This window comes from Amphibalanus amphitrite, unplaced genomic scaffold (genome assembly GCF_019059575.1).
Source record: "Amphibalanus amphitrite isolate SeventyFive unplaced genomic scaffold, NRLGWU_Aamphi_draft 000846F_arrow, whole genome shotgun sequence".
In the NCBI taxonomy this organism is placed as follows: domain Eukaryota; kingdom Metazoa; phylum Arthropoda; class Thecostraca; order Balanomorpha; family Balanidae; genus Amphibalanus; species Amphibalanus amphitrite.
In genome coordinates this window covers 198,417-219,272 of record NW_024882340.1, presented here as the reverse complement: position 1 = coordinate 219,272, position 20,856 = coordinate 198,417, and the positions used below count along the sequence as shown (strand labels likewise).

Below are 20,856 nucleotides of genomic sequence, written 5' to 3'. Positions count from 1 at the left end.
CGTTCAGTGAGGACTGAGGATGGTTTAAATCTCATCAGAACAGCAAACCTGCAAAGATTATTGTAGTAACGTCACGGTTCCTCGTTAACAAACAGGTGGCCCGAAGCCGTCACGAGCTTGTGTCTGCTGGTGCCTGCGACTAGTATACCCATCGGCCATCGTCCATACACAGCGTGCTCATTCAGGTGTATATTGGACACTAGGGGGCACTGCCACCTCGCTCCGGTGGGGCGGCACTGACTCCATGCCACCATGCACAGATTTCACCGCATTTGAGACCGATATTTGCTTGTAAAACCGCCAGCACTGACTTCACCAGCTGGCCGCAAACAACGAACACTGCTGGCAAGCTGGCCACACTGACATTTGGGTCATTAACCCGCGCCCCACTGGGGGGGGGGCTATTTATAGCCCCCCCTCCCGTTTTTCTGCAATAACTTCCAAACCGCTTGACGTATCGACGCCAAACTTTCAGTACCTTCGGCTGCATCAATTTGACACCTTGTGTCAAAATTTTAACTTCGCAGCTACCATAGGTCGGCCGGAAATGACGTCAGAATGACGTCATGTTCAGCCGATTTCGACGCAAAACATTGAACCACGGCAATCGCTCCCAAGAGCTCAGTTTTTAAGCTAGATCCAATTTCTTTGCATGAGAGGACTCAGAATAGACTGCGCTATCAAACTGCTATCTCGGTTTTTCGAAATTTTGAAAATTTCGAAAATTTGATATAATAAAATCCAAAATTTATATTTTTCCATTTTTTTCAAAAAGTTTTTGACTTTTCGAAAAAACCGGAATATATGTGATAGAACGCATTATTATGACTAACTCTAGCAAGTTTTAGCTAAATATCTTCAAAAATGGTCAAGTTTTACGCATTATTGCAAAAAAATCACAATTATTAATTTTTCAAATCAATTTTTCAGCACGTATTTGACATCGTACGCCAATATAAATAGCACCATCGTGTTCCTGAGCTCAAACTGCATCCAATAGACACCTTTTTTGTTGAAAAATTTCAACTTCAAAATTTGACCTTTTTTGACCTGAAAGTGACCTGACCTAAGCTAAATTCGACTCAAAATGACCTCAAATGACACACACGACATCACATTCGAAATCTCTGGCCTAAATGGACCATAAAACATGTGTCACGTGACCGACGCATGATATAATATTTTCGTGACCTGTGATGACCTGACCTTGACCTGAAAATCAAAGTACAAGTTTGGTACCCTCGGGGTATCTAGAGCATCTGTTCACGAGTGTGTGATCCAAAAATGAGCCTGATCTGACTTGTAAGACGGCGGCCAGAGCCCAAAACGTGAACAAGCAAAATGCTAATAATTTTTACTTTGACCTGACCTGTGACGTCATCGGTGACCTTGAGGTCAATGAAATTAGGTTTCGCTCGACAGTTTTTCCGGGGCTATCAGACGCCGTTTGAATTTTGACGATCGGCCCAGTAGTTTCGGAGTTAGGAGGGGGGGGGGGCTATGAATAGCCCCCCCCCCCCCCCAGTAGGGCGTGTTATACGCAGACCCCAGTGGGGCGCGGGTTAAAGCAATTTATGACGATGATAAGTCGCGCCGAAGTGAAAACGGTTCAGCAACGAATGCCTGCAAGGACGGTTTTCTGCCATTGACAAGATCGCCAAAGTTTTGAAGCGAGTGCTTCACTCAACATCCCTTGAAAAAATATTCACATCGAGTGGGGAAGGAAGCGAGCGAAGTTCCTAATGAGAGCAATTGACATGAGTTTCCAGAAAGATTAACAAGGGAGAATTGATCTAAGGACACAGACCGAGCAACGTAAACTAAAACAAGGGCACCGCTTTATGGAGTTTCTGCCGGGACCGGAAAACAAATGGCTCTTGTGGGACAAAGGACCAGTCGGAGTCGCCTTACTCCCTTTTGCTCTGTTCTTCAATATTGTCGCAGTCGTCCATACGCCGCGGCGAACGGACAAGCTCTCCACAAACACTCTGTCTTGAATTGCGCACACAGACAGCCGACAGACTGCGCAGCGTGACAACTCGACTCGCACCATCCGCGGGGGCACTCTTCTGGTGTCCAGCCAAAGGCAGGAGTACACTCAGCACCTGCGTCGATAGGCGGCGCCCTCCTCTTCCGCTCTCGGCTGGTCGGGGGTCACAGCGGCGGATCACATCTCCGCAGACGCTAAAAACGGTCACTGTGCGGGCCACTACCGGTCACTGTGCACTGCCGTCGGTCACTAATCGAGCGGTCACCACTGACATCACCACAGATCACCGCCGGTGTTAGCTGGTGCCAAAACTTGCCAACAGCGCGTACCGACCGGCCCGGCCGCAGTGCCGACTACAAGTCGCTCAGGTCGACTGCGTCCACTCGCTGTGTGACCGCCTCCGTGTCCGATTTGGGGGTGTCGGCGACAGGGGCGGGCTCGGCACGAGGCACGCTCAGAACGTTCCAGGACATGGCCTCGGCCTTTTTCAGCTTGATTTCCACCTTGGTGCCCATCAGCTGGACGGAGCTGGCTGCTGGATCGATCACCTGTGGGCGGCACACAAAATCGTGACGAAAATACTCACTTGAATAATTTTACAAACTACCAGTGACCCGAGCAAAACAGTCACTGCCAGCACTGCAGCACTCACAACTACACTTGACTTGACAACTATGATATCAAAAACAAAAAGTGTCACTGAAAACACAAAAAAAATTCAAAACTACGCTAGCGTTGAACAAAAGATCACCGCCAAGTTCGCCGAACATTTAAGATACTGTCAAAATAATTTCCCATCAAATATCTAGGATCTGGCACCACCGTCCAACCGCCCGTCCCCGTAATGGCCACTGACCCCGCGCAGTTCCAGGTCGACCTCGAACTCCTGGTTGTCGCCAAACTCGATATGGGGCCTCAGTCGGATCGGCCCAGCCTCCACGCGGCACAGCTCCGGCTGCGCAAACTTGGCATAGATGGCCACAATGACGTGCGAGCCGGTCTGGTGCCAGTCGTACCGACAACTGGTGCGCTTAGAGTCGCCCTCCTGGGGGGTCAGAAAAGAGGTCGGATTATCGCCAGAGGTCAGGTCAGGTCGCCATTGGACGGTGCAAGTACGTACGCTGGGCAAATCAACACTAGTTAGGTAGGCTAGATTCAGATGCTCTAAAATATGGCATGCACTGACACACTATGCCTAATACAGATGGTTGAGGGTTATTCGGGCTAGTGCAAGTAGGTGCAATTTTCGCTCAAACATCATTCTTTCAATTCTCTTGCCGAGGTCACAGTAGCACCACATCGTCTAGTTTCAAACACCTAACCAGAATCCTAGGCAACATGCTTTAGGTTTAACACGCGCACTGCAGCGGGTCTGAGCCGAACACGAACTGCAGGGGGGGGGGGGTTGAAAACAACCCCCCTGAGATCTCGAAAACGGCGCAACGTAGCGACAAGCGGTAAACGGCGTTGGATAGGTTGAGATGAGATCTACAAGAAATACTAAGATCATTTTTGGGTCAGGTCAAAAACGAGGTCACCAGAGGTCACCGAAGACAAAATGTTACGATTTTCACAACAGGAATTTCGCGGTAGTTTTTTCTTGAATAACTTGCCTTGCACACAAGACAGAGGATCGATTCGAACGCCATCGTTCTTAGCTCGTCAAGGCGCATCGAATGATATATGATATGACCTCGAAAGGTCAAGTTGAAAAATTGACCTCAGGTCAAGGTCATGACCTGACCGAAATAGGTCATGTTGCATATCATTCGATCCGCATTGACGAGAAAAACACAATAAACGTCGAACGGAGTCTCTATCTCTATTCAATCTCAAGTTATTGAAGAAAAACCGCTGGTGACCTCAGGTGACCTAAGATGACCTGGAGATCACCTTCCAAAGGTCATAAGTGATATGTTTCGGTGAAATCACCAACAGGGACCTGTAATACTATGATCCTGAGCGTATTGAAGTCATAGGATGGCATTCAGAGTAAGTTGAAATTTCTCCCATTGACTTATAATGGGCCGGTCGCAAAAATGACCTGACCTTAGGTCATCGATATAAAAATTCCGAGATATACAAGTTGTAGCTCGTGATGACTTTACTATTTCCTGTGGGTTTCAAGATCATATCTCAACAACTGTGGGCTTGGTGGGATTGCAAACTTCGAAATTTACGTTTCGAGGTAGGGTCACTTGACCTGACCTGGTGACCTGACCATAGGTCACCTGGGGTCAAAATTTTTACTCAAGGTGTGCAAAAGTTGGGAGAACAGGTATGCAAAATTGTAGCGCCGCCGTTTTCTCGCGATTTGCGAAAAACCACAGGGGGGGGGGGTTGAAAACAACCCCCCCCCCCCTGCAGTGCGCGTGTTAAGCTCATCACCATCAATTTACTGACCACATTGATACCACTTCTATCACAGTCAATATCGGCGGTGCGTTCGGACCTGAGACGGCCACCAGCAGCCAGCGTACCTTCTTTTTGATCCAGAGGTGGTCGCCTGTGGTGCAGCCCTCCTGCGCGAGGAACGCGCTGAAATCGGACGTCTTTCGCTGACAGCACGACCAGTACTTCATGCCCTCGTGGAAGATGGGCACTCCGCTGTGAAACCGGCACTCGCTGCTGCAGTCGCCGTACGTCTGGAACAGACGCAGACGCACGATGGTCATAATAAAAAAAACCCTTGGTGATCTCACCAGCAGGATAGACATTTGTATGCAGCTCCACTTTAACGAGTCATAACCACTAACCAGTCCCCAAGCTCGCCATGGAACACAACACGTCCCTCTTCTAACCAGGAGCTAGTCATGTCTGCAGTTCTCCAGCACACCACGAATAAAAACACAAGGAACAAAACACACGGAACAAAACACACCCAATCTCCACCCTAGTATTACATCCCCTCCAGGCTCCAGGCAGTCACTGGGTAGCCTTCATCACTATATCTTACAGTTCAAGTCAACCACCATCACATGACCCATCGCACCAGCAGTCGCGCTGCCTCACCTCCTTGCAGCCGCCGTTCTTACAGCTAGTACCGGGCACTAGCTGGTTGGCGTCCCCCCGGCTCGGGTCGGCCACGCTGCTGGCCCGCTGTTTCAGCGCCTGGCTCAGAGAGGGCGACACTGTGCAGGGCAGCAGCACCTGTGACGAAAAGCGGCTCGAATCAGCGCAGCTCGGCGGGGGCGAGGAAAACAGTATGTCAGGAATCAGGATGCTTAAAAATTATGGTTGCCTTTTGCTAGAATAAAACTATTTAGTTTAGTTTAAATTTTGTGATACCTACACAGCAAACCTTTCTGCACTGTAGGCGTACCTGTAGCAGATGAGAAAAATACTGCTCACATGATTTATCATGAGCATGCAACACATTTATCGTAATACACAAAATAGCCAAACAGTAAGTAAATGTTCTACGAAAAGTCACAAGTTGAAAACCTTTCACCGTCTCTCCACCAGTCGAGCTCGCGTGTCACGCCGATTCTGCGGTCCTCCACACACGCAGGACGCGTACCATCGGAGTGTCAAACGGCGGCCGCGGCTTGGGCGGCTCGATCTTCCTGTTGGGCGCCTGCGGGGAGAAGATCTGCTCCCCGGCGGAGGGCGGCGACGACTCCTTCTTGGGCTTTTCGGGCTCCACTGGCTTCACGTCGCTGTGGAAGCCTTTGGTGCACCCCTGAAGGAGGGCGACGGTGGGTTAAGAACAGCGGGGATGGTTAAGTCATATGACAGATGAGAGACGTTTCCATGCACTTGAACGATGAGCTGTGAATGTTTGATGTTACATCTGATTGCTACTCAAGTCAAACGCAATACCAAACACAAAACAGGAACTATCAACAAAGAGACAGCCGGACAGGTCTCACTATCTACATTAGAATATTTAGTCCAGTCGTGCCATAAGTAAACATTCAGTCGGGACTCGGGATATACCTTTGTGTTGAGAAACTCGGTGAAGTCAACTGTTTTCTTGTTGCAGCAGGACCAGCCTTTGTAAGCATCGTGGAAGAATGGCGCTCCAGGGTGGAATGTGCACGAATCTGGAACGAACACACAACACATTTTAACTCGTACTTTTGTTATGCTTCTGTTTTGCATGCGTATCACAATTATCCACTATGTACAGTAAGAAAGTTAAACCTTGAACTGGGAGGACATACAGCCTCGCCAGCCAGCGAATCGGTCTGTCAGCGGACTGACCGACCACTGACCGACAACTGACCCAGTCCTGAGCTCGAGGTCGAACCCTAGTCGATGTCGGGCAGGGTGGGCATCCCACCCAACACCAAATTACGGTGTACACCGCATAAGCGTCATCTTCCAAAAAGTCACAGCAGCATCATAGTCCAGCACTATACCACAGCCTGGGCCGCAGATCTGAACCACAGGGGCACATAAAGCCACGTCACCTGCACCAGCCGAGCAACACTCCAACTCGCACCAGGGCCTAATTTAAATTGTCATGACATGCAGTCTAACTAAGTCAGCACCCACATTTTGAAACAATGCTTATGAGAAGAACATAGACTTACCTTATTAAGTCTATAAAGGCCAGTGGCCGAAAGCTCACCATTTTTTTCTTATATATATTATTCGGTTTTTTCATTTTTGATGTCGAGGAAAAGGTAAATTTCTTTTATTTATCTTATCATAGACTTACCTTGTTTATTTTCTTCTGGATTATATTTGTTTCCACATCCACGATTGTAGCACTGAAGCTCCTTAGACTGTGACATTTTACTTTTATGGAAAAGATCTTCAAAGGACGCTTGGTCAGTATCTGAAAAAGAGCACATGTACCAAAAGCAGTTCAGACCAGCATAATAGACAATATGCATGAGTCACCATGTATGAACTTTGGTAGGCTGGTAATCAGGCACCTAGATCTGTCTTCTCAGGATATATAAATGAATGCTCCGGATATTTCCTTGACATCAGTGATCACTTGATCAGTTTTTGCACTTTTCCAGAACTTGGTGAACTAATGTTTGCTTACTACCTAGTGTTTCAATGGCATGGTAAAAAGCAAATTGTACACACCTAGGTATTAGCCTTATAACTGATGTGTGTGTGTGGGGGGGGGGGATAGGAAGCAGAATCGGCCCACCTGTAGCCTTTTTTCTTTGCTCTCGATGGTTAACCCGCGCCCCGTGGGGGGGCCGAAACGCCCCCCCCCCGTCCTTTTCCGTCGATATCTCCTAAACCACTGGAGATATCGCCACCAAACTTTCAGGACCCCTTCGGGCATCAATTTTACACATTGTGACCAAAAAATTTTCCAGAGGCTATGATAGGTGTAGTATTTAGTGGCCTTATGTCACCCGTCAGTGCTGCCGCCTGGCGGGTGACCTTGGAGGGCCGAGCGGCCGGGGTCAGGGACGAGGGCAGTCTTGGTGCGGAGCTCGCGGTGGACGCTCGGCTGCGGTGCTGCTGTGCGTTATGTCGTTTTATTAATAACTGTCTTGACTTTGTGTGTTCTGCCAATACACGGCAAGACAGTACATTTTGGCGACGAGTGAGTGCGCTCAAGCGGAGGCGACCATGGACGGGATTCGTCCGCCGGGACCCTTCATGGACACGGCCGCGGCTGGAAGTGTTCCTTGGAGTGCTTGGTATGCGGATTTTGAGCTGTACGCCACGACCATCGGCTGGTCTCAGTGGGATGAGGCCAGACAGCGCGCGCTTCTGCTGCACTGCCTCGGGCAGGAGGGTCGGCGGCGCTACCGGGTGGCGGAGGCGGCGGCGGTGCCAGCGGCGGAGCCTCAGGACGCGCCGCTGCCAGGTGACACCGGCACAGGAACGGACTCGGGAACGGACTCCCGGGTACAGGTGAAGTCGGAAGACGGGGGAATGGCACAGTGTTTGTCACTCCTTCAGCATTTGTTTGATAAGCCGCGGGATATCATGTCAGAAAGAGTCAAGTTCCGTAGGCTTCGGCAGAAGACTGGGGAGTCTACTGCCTCGTTCATAACTACATTAAGAGAGCAGAGTAGATATTGTGCATTTGGAGCCTTGGAAGACGAGATGATTCGAGATCAGTTTGTCGAGGGATGCACGTCTGACCATCTCCGTAATCGTCTGTGCGCTGAGGACCATCTGACCCTGCAGCGTCTGGAGTCAATCGCCATGGCCGACGACCGGGCGGTGGAGCGCCGGCGGCTGTTCGGGGGAGATGACGGCGGGCAGCCGAGCCGGGCGGCGGCGGCAACCGAGCCGCTGGAGGTGGCCTACACGGCGCGAGATAAGACACCAGCACAACGACCGCCGATCGACAAAACAAAAGGCAAGTTCTGCTATGCTTGTGGTCGCCGGGGTCACGTGTCTACTGATGACTGGTGTCCAGCCAAGGGCCAAAAGTGTCGACGGTGTGGGACTGTTGGACATTTCGCTGTACGGTGCCCTCAGAAACCTGCTAAGGAGGTGAGAGCCGTGGAGCCAGACGTAGTGGAAGTTCTGGCAGTCAATCAAAACGACTCTGCTCTGCAGTTTAACGTCCGGCTGGACGGCAACTGGGTGACGATGCTGGTCGACACGGGTGCAGCGGTGTCCATCATCCCTCGCCAGCTGTACGAGACCGCGCTGAGCCACAGGCCGCTGCTACCCACGACAGTGAACCTCCGGGCGTACGGAGGCAGCCAGCTGGTGGTGACGGGCGTCATCACAGCATCGGTGGAGACGGAGGACGGGCGGAGCTGCCAGGGCCGCCTGTACGTGGTGGACGGCGGCACGCCACTGCTCGGCAGGGACCTCCAGAAGAGTCTCTGCATCTCCACCTGGCACGGCTCCACAGTGTATGAGGTCGATCGGCAGCCGGGACGATCCAGTGACGTGGAGGCCGGCAACGATCAGGACAGCGCTACACAGAGGTTAGTGACAAACGCAGTGGTGCTGCCACCTATGAGTCATGAGGCTATGAGTGTGCTGCCACCTATCCGTGGTTTTGTCCACAGAGTACAGCTACGGGACGGTGCTGTGCCCGTTCAACAGAAGCTCCGGCCGCTGCCGTTCTCTATTCGTGAGGAAGTGAAGCAGCACCTCCAAGACCTCGAGAAGCAGCAGATCATCGAGAGGGTCGACGGGTCGCCATGGATCTCTCCGATCGTCGTATCAAGGCGCCGATCAGGTCAGCTGAGACTATGTGTCGATTTGCGCGTGGTAAATAAGGCGGTGTGCACCAGTGGCTACCCGTTACCTGACATGCAGGAGATGTTGGACAACTTGGTTGGCGCTGAAGTGTTCTCGACTCTCGATATGAAGGCTGCTTATCACCAGCTGCTGCTTCATGAGGAGTCCAGACAGTTGACGGCGTTTGTAACGCATGAGGGAGTGTTCCGCTATCTGAGGTGTTGTTTTGGTCTCCGATCACTCCCCAGCTGCTTCCAGAAGATGATGGAGACCATCCTGCGAGGGTTACCTGGTGCTCAGGTTTACCTCGATGACGTCATCGTGTCGGGACGGACCAAGGAGGAGCACGACCGCCGTCTGAGTGACGTCATGGCACGACTCGGCGAGTACAATGTGACCTTGAACAAGGACAAGTGTCACTTCGGGGTGAGCCGTATCGACTTCCTGGGGTTCTCAGTGTCCCGGGAGGGTGTCGCCGTGAACCCCGACCGTGTGCAGGGCCTGAGAGACATGAAGCCGCCAGGTACAGTCAAGGAGCTGCAGGCAGTCCTGGGATTGTTTGGGTTCTACGGTCGGTTCATTCCCAGGTACAGCACCAGGGTGGAGGAGCTGCGGCAGCCCCTGAGGAAGAACGCTCCGCCGTTCGCGTGGACGTCGAAGATGAACGAAGCGTTCGAGGACGTCAGAGCAGCGATTCTGAGCAGCTCCGCCCTGGCCATGTATGACCCAACCCTCTCCACAGCGGTGACGACAGACGCCAGTGACGTGGGCATCGGGGCGGTGCTCACGCAGATGCACCCCGAGGGTGAGAGAGTGGTTGCGTTCGCATCCAGCACGCTGTCGACTGCGCAACGCAACTATAGTGTCACGGAACGAGAAGCGTTGGCTAGTGTCTGGGCCATCGAGAAGTGGCACATATAGCTGTGGGGCAGGGACTTTGTCTTGAGGACCGATCACCAGGCACTGACTACCCTGATGACATCACGTGGGATCGGCAGGGCAGGAATGCGCATATCTCGCTGGGCGTGTCGGTTAATGGAATATTCTTTCACAGTGGAGCACGTCAAGGGGCGCATCAACCCGGCAGATGGGCTGTCTCGACTTCCATCATCAGTGCAGGAGGCGTCAGACGACGAACAGCTGGTGATTGCGGCCCTGACGGAGGAGCGGGCCGCGGTGACCGGCGCGGAGCTGAGGGCGGCGTCACAGTCGGACCCGGTTCTCAGTAAGCTGAGGCAGCAGATACCGCGCCAGTGGCCCAGACGCTATGGTGAGTGCGTGCCCGAACTGCAGCCCTTCTTCCGTTGCAGAGACGAGCTGGCGGTAGAAGATGACGTCATCCTGCGTGGCGGTCGAGTCCTGGTACCTGCGGCGCTCCGGACGAGACTGGTTGAACTGGCACACGAAGGACACCAAGGCATCGTCCGAACAAAGCAAAGACTGCGAGACCTGTACTGGTGGCCAGGCATGGACCAGGCTGTGGAGGAACAGGTAAAGGGCTGTCAGATCTGCTCTCTCGCAGACAAGACGGCGTCACCGCGACACGCGCCCATGCAGCCCGTTCAACTCCCATGTGAGCCATGGTCTAAACTGGGAATCGACTTCATCGGGCCAATGAGTGGAGGTCGACCCGGCCAGAGGTTTGCCGTCGTCGCTATCGACTACTATTCGAATGGATCGAGGTGGGATTTTGCGAGCACCCAACGTCAGAGGTGGTGATACAGTTTATGGAAAAGTTGGCGTGCCGGGAAGGGTACCCGAGAGAGATTGTATCTGACTGTGGGTCTGCATTTACGTCGGAACGATTCGCTTCTTACTTGCGGAATGTGGGTGTTGCCCATATCAAAGTGTCTCCCTACCACCCACAGTCATCAGGTCAAGTAGAGCGAGCCAACAAAACAGTGAAAGCGGCACTTCAGATAGCTGACCTGGAAAAGGCTGACCGGTCTCAATATCTGCAGATGTTCCTGTTCTCGTACCGGAGTACGGTGCAGGCGACCACTGGAAGGAGCCCGGCTGAGCTGCTTCACGGACGACCCATGAGGGGCAAGCTCAGCGCGGCACTGGACGTCGGCGGACGTCATCCAGCGAGACCTGGTGACCTGCATGAGCACGTGAAGCGGAAACAAACCTATCAGAAGACGTACTTCGACCGCTCCCACGGAGTCAAGACGCCCAGCTTCTCTGTGGGAGACCAGGTCCGACACCGGCTTCCTCCGCAGGCGCGGAAGGGGCAGCTCCGGTTTTCGGCGACGAAAAGGATCGTGCAGCAGCGGGGGCCAGCGAGCTATCTGCTGGATGACGGCACCCGCGTCCACGCTGACCGCCTGACGCGGAGCGCCGGTAGCTGCCCAGCAGAGATCGACGACCGGAGAGGCGAGCCGGCGCAGCCGGACGGTGCAGCCGACCGGACGGGACCGACTGACGCGGAGCTGGAGTCGTCTGGCGACCACGACCGGCTGGAGCAGCAGGAGCAGGACAGGCTGGAGGCGATACCGGAACCAGAGACAACTGACAGTCACCTCCGGCGGGACGGGCAGCAGCTGGACGTGCCGCCGACGCCCCTGGAGGCGGACGAAACGACCAGCGGCCGCTCGTCGACGCAGCCTGACACTGGGACGGCGACAGGGACTGGAGGGCGACGGACGCGAACCGACCTTCAGCAAGGGCAGACGAGCACGGCGGAGGAGGAGTCTGGTGTCGTCCGACCAAGGCTGCCGGAGACGGGCACAGGAGTGACAACGAGATCGGGAAGAGCTGTTCGCGCTCCAGTGTACTATGGATTCAATACTTAACCGGTTGTCGTACTGTAATAATCGCCTGAGGTCTCGGATGTTGTTCTGCTTTTGCGTCTGCTGTACTTAGAAGTTCAGTTACTTTACACTTTACTGGCACGGGCGAATATGAGCTGTGAAATGAAGTCACTATTTTTGTTGTAGGGGAGGAGGAAATGTAGTATTTAGTGGCCTTATGTCACCCGTCAGTGCTGCCGCCTGGCTGGAAACCATTGGACTCCTCGTGACGAGCTGCATCGAATCGATACCCATTTTATGCAAAATATCAACTTTGAAATTTGACCTAATTTGACCTGACCTTGACCTGACCTTCACCAAAACGCCACCTAAGCTGGCCCCAAAGGCTGCCTGAGCCACATAATCGCATTTGTCATGTAAAATGGACCATAAAACATGTATCACGTGACACTTTCATATTGTGACCCCCAGTCCAGTGACCTGACCTCTGTGACCTGACCTGGTATCAGTGACCTCAGATAGCGAAGTATGTGTTTGACGAACAATGAACCATCGATGGTTTTCAATAAATTACCAATTTAGGTACTCGATTTCACAACACATTTCTTGAAATGCCTGTGAATGCTTTGACCTGACCTGTGACGTCATCGGTTTGACCTAGGTCAATGAAATTTGGTCACAAGGTAGTTCCCCGGTGGGGCTATCGAACGGCGTTTGAATTTTGGAAATCGGCCGGTAAATTTCCGAGATCTTAGGGGGGGGCCGAAACGCCCCCCCCCCCCACGGGTGGTAGGGTCTGCCGCTAGATCTACGGGGTGCGGGTTAATCACTTAACCAGCGCCAGGCTGGGTGGGGTGTTTGAACATCCCCCCCTGCAGTTTTTCGCAGATATCTAAAAAACGGTGGCGCGTTCAGCAGGCAGTAGCGGCGGAACACCTCCAATTAAGGGGGGCACTGCCAACTTTTGATCCCATTCTTTCCATGCAGCGGCCAGCGCCCATAGGGCTAATGTTAAAATGCCAAAATCAAAGGGAGGCACGGTGCCCCAGTGCCCTCCCCGTTCTGCCGCCTATGTCACTGTTCAGGCATCTTTTCCACACATTGTGAAAATTTCAGGCCCAGGGCTCTCAAGGTCAGGTTACCAGGTCAGGTCAAGTGACCTCACCTCAGAAAAAGTTTCAATCCTCGTCATAGCTACACCGACTGAACAATCGCCTTGAGGCTTGAAACTTTCAGCGATTGATAAGAGTAACAGTATGTACAAAATGTAGGTATATCTCGAAATTTTAATTAAGGTTGTCACATTTCCCTGCTGCGGCTACCTGTGTCCCGTTATTTGAGTGCATTGTTAAGTATGTTTATATGAATTTTGTGCAACAGAGGCGCAGTTCAATTGTCTCCTGTTGACTTACCTATAATAGAAAGGTCGCAAAATCAACATAACCCTGAGGTCAGTGATATTGAAATTCCAAGTACAGTTCCTCTACGAATACGTAGGCATTTTGCAAAATGCCCGGATTTTCTCTTTGCCTGTAACATATACAGGGTGATTTCTTTTACTTGTTAAAAAGTAATGAGGTCTAGTGGCGTTAAAATGCAAATATATGTTGCAAAATTATATACCAGGATGACGAGCATTCTGGGACATTTTGATTTCATGCAGACACAATGCGAAGGAACGTCCATCGTGTATTTTACTTGTGCTTGAAGTTACCCCCTCTCTCACCGACACGAATCAGCCCGCCTGAGCACGTGTTGAACAGCACCACGGACTCCCATGCTCATTAGGCGGACTGAAAAGGCTTCTATCACCCATTTTCAGCTCTGCCAGATATTTCCACTGTTTTCTCATTATATCTGCCATATATGGGTCCAAAAACTAGAAGTCTGGGGAGGGCAGGTCGAGGATTTTGATACTGGCGGCGCCGCGGCCCTGGTGGTGTCTGATTCGCTGTTTTTCTTTCTCCCTGAAGACTGATTCTTCAGAGGCTGCACTTACACCAGATAGACCGTTTGAAGGTTATTTATTACTACAAGCTTGTTCGTGCGTTATTTAACGTCTTTCTGAGGTATCTCCTTGATGATCGTATGCTTCGAACTGCCTCAATGCTTCAAAATCATCGTTTTGTGTCATTCATTACTGAACGGCAGTGGATCATGCGTGCCCGATTGGTGGGACATTTTCAGGCTCCATTGGGACCGAGGCCGTCGGTGAAAAGGGACAAATGATGACACCATACAAAATGTCCCAGATTTATCTGTCACGTGCATTGCTTTTTTGCACGCGATTTTTAGATTTAGGGACCACCATTGACGTTTACTTTTTAACAATTAAAAAAAAATCACCCTGTATACTGGTGCTCTTATCTATCGCTGAACGTTTTTAAAAAAACGCCCTTCACGTTGCAATTCACGTTGCCGCCACGTGCGCCACGCTGACGCGCATCACACGGGAATCAAACCCTGACCCGGATGGCCGAATCCAGAGACAAGAAACTTACCCCTCCTAGGCAGAACGTCCCCCCGTCGCTGAAGAATTCCTGAATTTGATTAATACCACAGGACGCCGCCGTTAAATTTGAAACACACACTATACATCATACCCGACACACAGGACACGCCTAAGAGCTGGACTTTTTGATGACGTCTTCGGGTGACGTCATGTCGTGTGTGACGTTTCGTGAGCAGGTAAGGAAAAGTCACCACCGCTGGCGAACATATTGGTGCGGTAAATGGCAAACACAAATGCTGCGCAGAAAAGACAAATGTGTAACTTCAGTCAACATTCGTTCGGACGACAGTCAAGGCGAATTTAGAAGTTCTTCATGCGATTGTTAGTTATCTGTCGTGCTATTTTAGTATGATTGTTATTAGCAGTTGATTTGTGAAATGTATTATCAAAATCAATGTTTATTGAACGCAGATTCAGTTTATTTTCAGATGTACCTAGGTCCTAGGTACCCTTACACTTCACTCATCTCAAGCTGTTCAAACACCCTTAACAAAGTCGATTAAGATGAAACGTTGGGTATAATTTATACTGTGTTTCCTCTGCATTATTAACATATTCATCATATATACAATATAAGGGCCACATGCTTTTTACAGGGAGACATGTCAGACAGCCCAGTAGGATGAGGCTTCGTCAAGCGTCATTTTTAGCAAAGCCTTTCTTGCTTAACCCTATTCCTGGCGGGGGGGGGGCCTCAGGAGCCCCCCCTGAGGTTTTTTGGTTATTTCTCCCAAACGCGTTGAGCTAGGAAGCTCAAATTTTCTGACTTCTCCTAAAAGGCTTCTACGCAACATGTCTGAAAATTTTGAGTTGATCTGACCTCAGGTCAGGTCACCAGAGGCGGTTTGGTGACCCTACCTCAGAAAAGTTTGCAATCACGCCAGAGCTAGAGTTTTTGACCGATCAATTTCTTCTCTTCAGGCTTTAGTTAGGGTACCAGTATGTGCAATGTGTATATCTCGGAATTTTGATATCGGTGACCTAAGGTCAGGTCAGTTTCGCGACCTCCCCATTATAAGTCAATGGGGGAAAAATCAACTCCCTGTTTTTACCACTAAAACGGGTCGGAATGGCCCCATATACCATACATGACTTCATATACGATCAACCTTCACTACCTTGAGGTCTGTTTTGCTGTTGGGCGGCTGTGAGGTCATGTGACGTCATCAAAGGTCACCAAAGGTTTTTGGCCAATAACTCCGTACAGGAACAAGATACAGCCGCGTGGATGGTCTCATTGTGTTCAGCTCGTCAAGACGCATCGAATGATATACATGATGACCTCGAGGTCACGTGACCTGAGGTCAACCTTTGACCTTGACCTTGCGAGGTCAACATATATATCATTCGATGCGGATTGACGAGAGGATCACGATGATGCCCTTAGTTTGTTCCTATCTTGACTAATTCGAAAGTTATTCGAGAAAAACTCTCTCCATATCTAGCGCCGCCATTTTGACTTTTTCGACCCCTGTGACGTCATCTTTGACCTGACCTGAAAATGACCTTAGTAAAAATTGTAGATCTTGACCGTGCGTATCCGATGCCGTTTACCGTTTGTCGCTATCTTGCTTCGTTCTCGAGATCTCAGGGGGGGGGGGCGAATCGGCCCCCCCGCCAGTTTCTTGTCCCGGCGGAGCCCGCCAGGAATAGGGTTAAAATCCAGTCTGCAAAACATGGCAGGGCTTACACTTTGGCTTACACTTGACTCCCAGCTGTTGTGTCTTTGCTATGCGATGTTAAACATATAAAACATCTTACTATTCATGTATGCGCCATGACTCATGTAATCTTTTCACAGCCAAGATGCTCCTAAGGTACTGGGAATGTGGGGAGTGCAGCAGCATCAGTGCAGCACCGATGGTTGGATGCGACGGCTGCGATAAATGGTACCACTTCCGTTGTGTGGGACTGACTAAGGAGCCAGGTAAGCGCAAATGTTTTCTGTCTTAGTATTTTTGTTGCAGCTCTAGTGATCAATGAAATATTTTCCGCACTGTTCAGCCAAACATGTATTTCAAACAATCTGCTTCCCAACCAAGGGCGTCGCCACAGGGGGGGGGGGGACGGAGGGGATCTCGTCCCCTCCACTTTTTAAAATTCAAACATTACGCCTATGGCGTTGCATGTAAAGAATCGACTTGAAATGGTCCTCGTCCCCTCCAAAATGGTCAATGTCCCCTCCAGTCGTCGCACCGTGGCGTCGCCCCTGTTCCCAACTACACAAATTTAGTCAAACATTGTGCCAATATGGAATTTTCAGGTTCAGTTGAATGAAATAGGAACAATGATAATTGTAGATTACTATACCTGCAAGAGAGGAAAACAGAATACATTGTATTGCTTGTCCTTCACCGATACTGTTATTTTTCCATTTCTAGAAACACCGACATGGCGATGCAGGTGGTACTGCCTGGTGAGGCCGCGGTCTCCGGAATCGCCTGCAGACGAAGTCACCTGGCGTACATCTGCACATCACTTGCAGCAGTGGCCAGTGAGGCCTGCTGACAGCGTCTGGCAGTGTCGGCAACGTGCCAGCCAGCTATCTGGAGTCCTGCTCACCGCAGGTCGCCGACAGGAGGGGCGACGCATCGTCTCCGAGGTCGCCTCAGCAGCAGTGAGACCCCACTGGCCGTCTTCTTAGGCTTCAACTAGATTGCGAACAAACTATGCTGAGACAACGCCCATGACGTGTGATCCGGTACCGCTACCGCACTGCGTGCCTGTGCCCGCCGTGAGCCGCTAGTGCATGGGTTCGACCATGAGAATATGTGTTTATGTTGCTTTTACTATTGTTTATACGTTGAAGTGACGAATTGTTTATTTTTCGCAAGCCTCCGCTGTCCGGTTGCCTGCAGCTCCATGCAACGCCAGCTGTACTGTTGTTTTAATGTTGTCTCTCCGCTCAGCTGTATTGTTGCCTCTCCGCTCAGCTGTATTGTTGCCTCTCCGCTCATAACAACCTATGCTGAGACAACGCCCATGACGTGTGATCCGGTACCGCTACCGCACTGCGTGCCTGTGCCCGCCGTGAGCCGCTAGTGCATGGGTTCGACCATGAGAATATGTGTTTATGTTGCATTTACTGTTGTTTATACGTTGAAGTGACGAATTGTTTATTTTTCGCAAGCCTCCGCTGTCCGGTTGCCTGCAGATCCATGCAACGCCAGCTGTACTGTTGTTTTAATGTTGTCTCTCCGCTCAGCTGTATTGTTGCCTCTCCGCTCAGCTGTATTGTTGCCTCTCCGCTCATAACAACCTATGCTGAGACAACGCCCATGACGTGTGATCCGGTACCGCTACCGCACTGCGTGCCTGTGCCCGCCGTGAGCCGCTAGTGCATGGGTTCGACCATGAGAATATGTGTTTATGTTGCTTTTTATACTATTGTTTATACGTTGAAGTGACGAATTGTTTATTTTTCGCAAGCCTCCGCTGTCCGGTTGCCTGCAGCTCCATGCAACGCCAGCTGTACTGTTGTTTTAATGTTGTCTCTCCGCTCAGCTGTACTGTTGCCTCTCCGCTCATATATGACACCCTCTATATGAATGGCACTACTGATTGTCACATCCACTGTCCGTATTGTCCGTAGTGGTGTCTACGCCCATGTTAATACAGCGTGCAGAATCCAGATTCTATTGAGGAGAGTTGAGCCAAGTCACGGCATAGGCTCGGGGAGAGAGCAACGTGGAGGCCCACTGCCCCTTCCTCGGCCCCCACTGGGGGCGCCAGCCACTCCAACTTTTGACTGGATGTCAAGAGCGTCGCCACGAGGGGAACGAGTCGCCGGCCAGCCAAGGTAGCCAACGGCGTGTGAAGGTTGCCTGACCTCGAGGAAACTGAGATGGCACCAACGGAGGTTTTGTTAAGTAGGCGACCGAAATTCGAGCGGCAGCAACCTGGGCACCTTCACAGATAGCAGTGCCGCGTATCAGGGCGCCTTCGACGTTGAGCTGGGCGCCGATCAATCCACTATTTTTCGAGCAGGTCCATAGATTTCCGTCCTCAAAAGTGCGGGGATATTCCCCAGTGTTTGAGTTGGATGGGACTATAGTGGCGTTTACACCGACAGGAGATTCCTATTGCCGGCTGTGGGAAACTACTGTCGGTGTAAACGCCATTCATATTTCCTGCGTCACCCCTGTGGGGACGCCCTTACTCCATGGTGCCGAGCTTATCAATTTGGATATCAACGGAATCAAAATCTCTTATCGATCGATGAAGAACTAAATTACCCCGACCCGGAGAGCATCTTTGGAATCAAAGCAGTAGCACATGACGCAACACTTCAGGCAAATAAATCCTTCTTGTCTGAAATAAAACATTTTTGTATTGATAATCACGTTTTATAAGCAATGGTAGCAAGATTCTCCATGTATTTGGTGTAAGTGATAATTTAGTAGCAGATACTTACCGTAGCATTTCGTTCATTTTAATTAATAATTTATATTGTCAGAACTAGCAACATGTCTCATCACTCAACAATAATTACAAAAGTGAAAAAGAAATGATAAATTGCTTATATTTTGGTGAAACTAAAAATTAATTCAGCACATATTTTTTTTACAGCGTTGAAGTCCAGCTCCAAAGGACAGCTGACGATCGTAGCCGAGCAGGCTGTTTGGTACTTCTTCACTACTTCTTAGAAGTACCCGTTAGTACCGATCATGTCTCACATAATAAGCTATTGGAACAAAAATATCCATGTTCTTCTAATTATTCTCCTTTCACACTTTAAATAAATACTTTTGAAATGCATTTACTAATAAATTTCACAAAAATGGCTTGAAATTTTACAACGTCAAAATACTTATTTCAATTTCCACCATGAAACCACCACTATATTACTTGCTTACAGAACCGTGCGTACAGTGCGCGCAGTTTTATCGTGACGTCAGAGGGTGCTTCCTCAGTGGCGCCCCCTGGCGGGGAACGCGTGCAAAAAGTCCAGCTCTTAGGCATGTCCGACACACACCGCACAAATATAAATACACACAAACGCTCAAATTATAAAACGAGTGAAGTGTTACCAGTAGTAAAATATTTTTTTATTACGTCATTGAAACCAATTATTTGAATGCTAGCTTTGACACAGGGCTTATGTATAATGTAAGCATGATAATTTTAACAGGTTTTCACACATGAGAACTAAATAGCATTGATATTTCACAAATGTAAGAAACGGAATAACAAAAGTCAAGATCTAAAGGTAGTTTTGATATTTTTGTTCAAAAATTGATGACGTTAGCAAAATTAACAAATTTTTAAAGTATATGTATGTCGTCAGGTTTGAGTCAGCTGCGCAGGAATCACCCGCATTGAGCCGCTGCCATATGTCCAGAATCTTCGGGAGTTCCCTTCATTTCTATTTTGAGGCTAGGTTGCAACACAGCTGAACATACAGTAGAATCCGCAATAGATCCTCGTATAATAGATCCAGCCGCTTATCCCGCAACCGCCTGGGGGGGGGGGGATCCGATCCCCCCCAAACAATCATGGTATAGTCATGTAAGGACATTGACACACCGGCAGCCTGAACAGTGGAACATCGGATCAAATAATCCGGCAGATGTAGTTTGTTGGTACCTACTGCAGATATCATCAATGACTTTTTCGCACAATGAAATCTGCACAACGTTTGATGAACCACTGTCTATTCAACATCTACCATCTTTTCTGCCAGCTGATGAAATCCCATTTGAAATACAACCATGGCACGTGGCTCAAAAGCTATCGCAGCCATGCGGCAGAGCATGGCAGTTCCAAAGGAAGATCTACCAGTCCAGTACGCCTTATGAAAGAATTTAGCATCGAATTGGCCGTGCCACTGGCTCACATTTTCAACAAATCCTTCAGGGAAGGCAAAGTTCCATTGCTATGGAAACAGGCGACTGTCATTCCCGTGCCGAAAAAGTCGCCACCAGAGTCTCCCGGTGATCTTCGTCCTGTGAGTGATGAGTCTGACACCCACTTTCTGCAAGGTTCTAAATCTAGAACAATTCGTTGAACCCCTTATAGTGGCTGACATTAACCCGCGCCCTGCTGGGGGGGAGTGTTTGAACACCCCCCCCCCCCCTTGTGGTTTTTCGCGAATATCTCAAAAACGGCGGCGCGGAGCGCCGCCGTTTTTGGTACACCTTATCATACATCAATTCTACACATGTTGTGAAAATTTCAGACCAAGGTCATTCAAGGTCAGGTCACCATGTCACTTGAAGTGACCTCACCTCATAAAAAGTTTCAATGTCTGTCATAGCTACACCGAGTGACCGATCGCTTTGAAACTTTCAGCGATTGCTAAGAGCAATAGCATGTACAAAATGTATATCTCAGAATTTTGATATCGATGACCTAAGGTCAGGTCAATTTTGCGACCTCCCCATTATAAGTCAATGGGAGAAAATTGAAATGCGCCTCTTTTGGACGAAAGACATTATAAACACTCCCAAACACCGAATTACAAGTGGTTT

At 50.1% G+C, this 20,856-nt stretch overlaps 1 protein-coding gene across 1 annotated transcript; it reads right to left on the bottom strand.

Moving 5' to 3' along the window:
- Positions 1-1,573: 1,573 nt before the first annotated feature.
- Positions 1,574-14,503, bottom strand: LOC122367051 (cysteine and histidine-rich domain-containing protein 1-like). Its single transcript, XM_043339830.1, has 8 exons — positions 14,376-14,503; positions 6,657-6,776; positions 5,930-6,036; positions 5,511-5,672; positions 5,003-5,140; positions 4,471-4,635; positions 2,847-3,035; positions 1,574-2,538 (listed from the first exon to the last, which is right to left on the bottom strand). Exons 2-8 carry the CDS (start codon positions 6,730-6,732, stop codon positions 2,344-2,346), a joined length of 1,032 nt encoding a protein of 343 aa, XP_043195765.1. The 5' UTR covers positions 6,733-6,776; positions 14,376-14,503; the 3' UTR covers positions 1,574-2,343.
- Between the last annotated feature and the right edge of the window lie 6,353 nt (positions 14,504-20,856).